The 5348-nt window shown below is 47.9% G+C and overlaps 1 protein-coding gene across 1 annotated transcript in view; it reads left to right on the top strand.

Annotated features, from left to right (window-relative positions):
- The window catches only part of LOC101991582, a 177353-nt gene that overhangs the window by 45926 nt on the left and 126079 nt on the right, over positions 1-5348 (top strand). The window contains exon 11 of the mRNA XM_026787503.1: positions 545-706. Coding sequence (XP_026643304.1) covers positions 545-706 — 162 coding nt within the window. The remainder of the gene's footprint in view (positions 1-544; positions 707-5348) is intronic.

Here is a 5348-nt window from a genome sequence, read left to right as displayed (position 1 = left end):
AGTTTGATTCCCTGCACCCATGTGATGGAGAGAGAACAGACTCTAGTGTTGTCCTCTGACCCGCACACACATGCTGTGACAGCCACACACACACAGAGAGACAGGACACACACACACACACACACACACACATATACACACAGTCACACAACACATATAAATAAATAAATAACCCGGGTGGTGGTGGTACACACCTTTAATCCCTTGTACTTTAATCCCTTATACTTAGGAGGCAAAGGCAGGAGGATCATTATAAGTTCGAGGCCAACCTGGTCTACAGAGCAAGTGCCAGGACAGGTAGGGCTACACAGAGAAACCATGTCTCAAAAAAACCAAAATAGGTAGATAGATGAAAGATAGATAGATAGATAGATAGATAGATAGATAGATAGATAGATAGATAGATAGATGCGTTTTTTATGATTGTGAGCCTAGACTTTAATGGTTGAGCCATTTCTCCAGCCCAATAGATGCATTTTTTAAAACCGAAACAAGGTGACCTTCTTGTGTCTATTAACCATCTCTTCTCCCTGCTCTGCTTAAGATTTCTGACCCTGTGAAGGCCGTGCAGGTGCTCCAGGATCACGCTGCAAGGACAGTGACCATGGATCCACATCACTCCTCTTTCCTGACTTCTCAGCCTTTGCATCCATGCAGCTATGATCACATCTGGCAGAGTATTTATAGCAACACCGACCTCTACCAGGTAGGACAGGAGCGAATGGTCTGTTTGCCTTTCCCCACCTTTGGCTCCATCCATCACCTTTAGAACTTCACCCTCGACGTCAAAGCTCTATTATCTATGCAGGCTAATTACCATAATCAGAAGGAGGGGCGTGCAGCTGTGTGCTGTGCTGTACACCTTCATTCTGCCTGCCATAGGCCCCCCGCAGATCCACGCCGGCAAGGCTGCAGGCCCTGTGCTGACAAGAGCTGAGTGCCCAGCCGATGGACCCTTTGTGTGCTGTTAGTGCGACTGCATAGCAGCAGGGGCTGCTAGGGAAAAAAAAAACCCAAAGAAGAAGAGAATGAATATAAACAGTGGAAAGGGGCCAGCACCTGGGTGGTGCAGAGGAGATCGCATATGTGGGCGAGAAAAGACAGCATAGAGAAGCCACCCTTTTGATGCAGAGGGAAAGAGAGGCTGTGAATGCCCACAGACCCCGGACTAAAGAGTACGGTGTCCTGTAAGCAGAGTGATATACGCAGAGGGGGATTTTAGGAGGATTCGTGTGGCAGCAGCATGCGAGCTAAGCTGAAGAGGGAAGAGATCAAATTCACGAAGTCAGTCAGGAGACTGTTGTCTGAGAAGGACGTGAAGCTGAGCCCTGAGAGGAACTTCCTACACAGCCTTAGTGGCCATTGTCTTGACCTTCGTGCCATGTGCGTTTGAAACTAGAATTTGCTAGTATCTGTTTGTGGTGTATTAGCTAACGTAGGACGGGGAGACCCAACTGTGTTCATAGTCCGACAGGAAGGAAGGACATGGGAAATAGGTGAGCTTGGGGGAACAGGAGGGGAGGGCATGAAGAAACAGGGCAGAGGGGTGAGCCTGAGGAAGAGAACATGGTGTCACACCCCGGGAAGCAAGGAAGAGGTTGTATATGAGTGAAAGGTTAGGATGCAGGCACGGTGTCTGGTCCTGGCTCTGGGAGAGAGGCAGATGTTAGAGGACCTGTGAGGAGCTCAGTGGCGACACCTGCAGGACCATGAGGGAGAGCCACGTAGCTAACAGGCCCTAGAGCTCCTTCAAATAGCCCTATTGCTTGAACTTCTGAAGTGAACTGTAGAGCGATGGAAAAACGTAGAAATCAAAGGTGTGGGGAAGTTGAGGATGTTGGCGAGCATCCTGGGCCATCACTCCAGGTTGGAGAAAGTGGGAGCTGAAGGATTTCAGTGGGCTCCAGAGCATCTGGAAGCAAACACAAATACAGCACTGTGCACACACATGCGCTTCTCTTGTCTTATGTTATTTCAATCTGCTCAATGCAGATCTAGAGAACCCAAAGAGAAATGTGTTGACCACATAGGTCAGCAGTAGAAGTGACATATCAGTGCAGGTCACCTCTGCTCCCAGATTCCCTGTGGCACACCCAACTGTCAGTATGCTCTCTCCTCAGCTGGCGTCTTGCCAGTGCTGAGAGCTCACGTTACCCTGTGTTATGTATGTCACTGTCAAGAGGAATGTATATTAACAAAGGGACATTAAAAGTATCCGAGTCTTCTGCTTCCTCACCCAAATGGACAGGAGAGAGGGAGATGGAGAAAGCAAAAGACACAAGGCATTTGCCCTGGGTACCTCTGAGCCTCGGCTTTGTGGTGTTGAACCGTTTGCCCCAGAGGACAATTAATTAATCACCTTCTACCTTAGATTTCAATTACCAACATCCCTGGGTGTGGTGACATGCTCCTGTAATCCCAGCACTTAGGAAGTGGAGGCAGGAGGATTAGAAGATCTGGGTCATTCTCTGCTACAGAGCAAGTTCAAAACTGATCGGGGCTACATGAGATCCTGTCTAAAAGAAAAAAGAAGAAAGAAAGGAAAAAAGAAAAAGAAAACCTTAAGCCTGCAATCACAAATGTGTTCTCTCACTGGCTGAGAAAGCAGAGAGAGTTAAAGTCTCAGGGACCTAATGGGTTAAAGGAGGCCAATAAGAGCAAGAGAGGGACAGGGGGACGGGGTGGAGTTAGATGTTTGAAAATGCGCAGAAGCAGTGAGGTCCAGGCGCCACTGGCCAGTAGGGGACCAGGGTGAGGAGTGCTGGTGGCCATTATGGCCAGAGGAATTTACCTCTGTGGGACTATGTGATGGCAAGCAGAGGGCTCGCGGTGACTTGTCTAGGTGTCAGGCAGCAGAAAGCCTAAGTTAAGGCAATTGTATGGGAAGCCATGTTGGAAATGGACGAGGGAAGACTCCCAGACTCCCGCTTGCCTTTGCTGGACCAGAGCAGAGGGAAAACTGACACTTCTACCTGAGCTCTGCTCCTCCCCTGGCGGGGGGGATGGGAACTCAGGTGGGATTGGTGTGGTCTTCTCTCATTAAAACTGCCTTGAAGGCAGTCAAAATAAGGGGAGGGGAGAAGCCAGGTGGTGTGGCTCCCACCTATAATCCCAGCACTAGGGAGACTGAAGACTGCAGCAGGAGGTTTACCAAGAATTCCGGGGCAAGCTGGGGTACATAGTGAGTTCCAGGGGAGCCAGGGGTACAGAGTGAGATACTGTCTTTAGAGAAATGAGGGGAGGGAGGAAGAGAGAGGGAGGGAGGAGGAAGGGAGGAAGGAAACTACTCCTGGCTATTTGCTGATTTATGAACGTTATTCTTGGAACTGACCAAAGACAGACAAATATGACCACTGTATTTTCAAGTTGATTTATGGTTGATAGATCATAAAGAGGCTTAGAATACTCATAAATGTTCAGATTCCAGTGTTGGAGCTTGAGACAGATAACACACACATCACATTACCTGCTTGTTCCCTCCTCTCCTCCTCCCTTTCCCTCCCTCCTCCCCTCCTTCCCTCCCTCCCTCCATCCTCCCCTCCCTCCTTCTTTCCCTCCTGTCTCTCCCCCTTCAACAGTTTTCTCCCATGCCTAGAATTGTGCTGGGCTCCAGGAATGGGTCCTACCCAGTCCTTGCCCCCGGGAGGCATCCTATTGAAAATTAATTAGATAAGAACATACAAATGTTTCTCTGACATGTGAGCGCCATGAAGAGAACTATGGGGGACACACTCTGGTGGCAACTGCCTGGAAAAGAGCTTTCGGGGCAGGGTTGGAAGACAGCACTGTTTAGGAAAAGAAATTCTGAGTCAACAACCAACATTTTTTCTGAATTTTCCCATGAGTCAGAATTTGTGCCCTCTGCAAGTATTTCTGCCTATACAGAATCAGGGCCCGCTTGGGCTCACAGTACTGGTCTGAATGTTGAGTAGCAGTCTGGCAGGCTCAGGATTGGTAAACATAGGCATCTGGGAGGTGCTGGAATGTGGGCGTGGATCCAAGGCTTGGGTGCAGTTTTGCAAACAGGTAACTGTCAAGCTCCCTGTAGCGTCTGTGTGTGGGTCAGCACTCCGGCTCTGAAGCTGGCAAGTTGCAGCTAAGAGCCACCAAGTATCTTTCTCAAGGGCGCTGGTCAGGAGGCGGATGAGCTGGGCGCCTTGACAGCTGTGAGAGAAGCAAACGTTAGTTCACCGTAGTGGATCCTCAGAGGGAGCTTTTGTCAGTAAAGCTTTCCTTAGGGTTTTCACTTTTGAATAAAAGGATTATATTTTACAGTTCAAGGCTTACAGAAAAGTTGCATAGGCTTCTCCTGCCACTGGTTTCTTACATTGTTACATTTTTACAGCACCTCTGTCAACCAAGGAACCCATCCTGGCAATATGGTCAGCTGAGCTGGATGCAGGCAGATTTCAGCCGTGTTGACTTTGTCTACTTTGTTAGCTTTGCAGCATTTGCCGAGTTTCCCCACTGGAGTCACTACTTCCTTCTTAAAAGAAAATTTTAGTGTTTTTGTTTGTTTGTTTTGGTTTTGTTTTTCATCTGAAACCAGGTCTCACTATGTAGCCCTGGCCGTCCTGAAACTCTCTACATAGACCAGGCTGACCTTGAATTCACAGAGATTCTCCTGCATCTGCCTCTGGAGGGCTGGGAATAAAGGTATGTGCCATCATGCTCTGCAAAAAACTCGTCCTTCTAGAGCATTCAAACATAGGTGAAGAACTGGATTTCTTGTGACTGCCCACCCCTATGCTCAGTCCTCATCTCTGTGATAAGTGTGGTGACTGTTCCCATCCATATGAATACATCTGTTAAAATACACACAGGAGAGCTTTATGTTTGGATTTCCTATTTAAATAACATGTCATTCCATGTGAATATCTTTCTATAACTTGATTTTTCTATGTTATAATATATCTGGGGAATCTGTCTCTACTGTGCTCTCTCTCTCTCTCTCTCTCTCTCTCTCTCTCTCTCTCTCTTTCTCTCTCTCTCTGGCATGTGTGCATGCGTGTGTGCATGTTGGAGGCTAGAGGTCAATGCCAAGTGTCTCCCTTAACTTCTATCCACCTTATATTTTGAGATAGGATCTCACTGAACCTGAAGCCCAATGATTGGCTAGGCCAACTGGCCTGCAAGTACCATAGATCCTCCTGTCTCTACCTCCCCAGTGCTGGCATTACAGACATGTGTCACAGATTTTACACTGGTACTGAGGACTAAACCTATGTTTCCAAGTTTGCACAGTAAGCCTGTTTGTTTGTCCTGGATTCCCCAAATGAAACAATCACACAGAAACCATATTAATTAAAATCACTGCTTGGCTCATTAGCTCTAGCTTCTTACTGGCT

This window comes from Microtus ochrogaster, linkage group LG9 (assembly GCF_000317375.1).
Source record: "Microtus ochrogaster isolate Prairie Vole_2 linkage group LG9, MicOch1.0, whole genome shotgun sequence".
Lineage (NCBI taxonomy): Eukaryota > Metazoa > Chordata > Mammalia > Rodentia > Cricetidae > Microtus > Microtus ochrogaster.
Note: the sequence above shows the minus strand (reverse complement) of the source record. Positions and strands in the feature narration are given on the sequence as shown.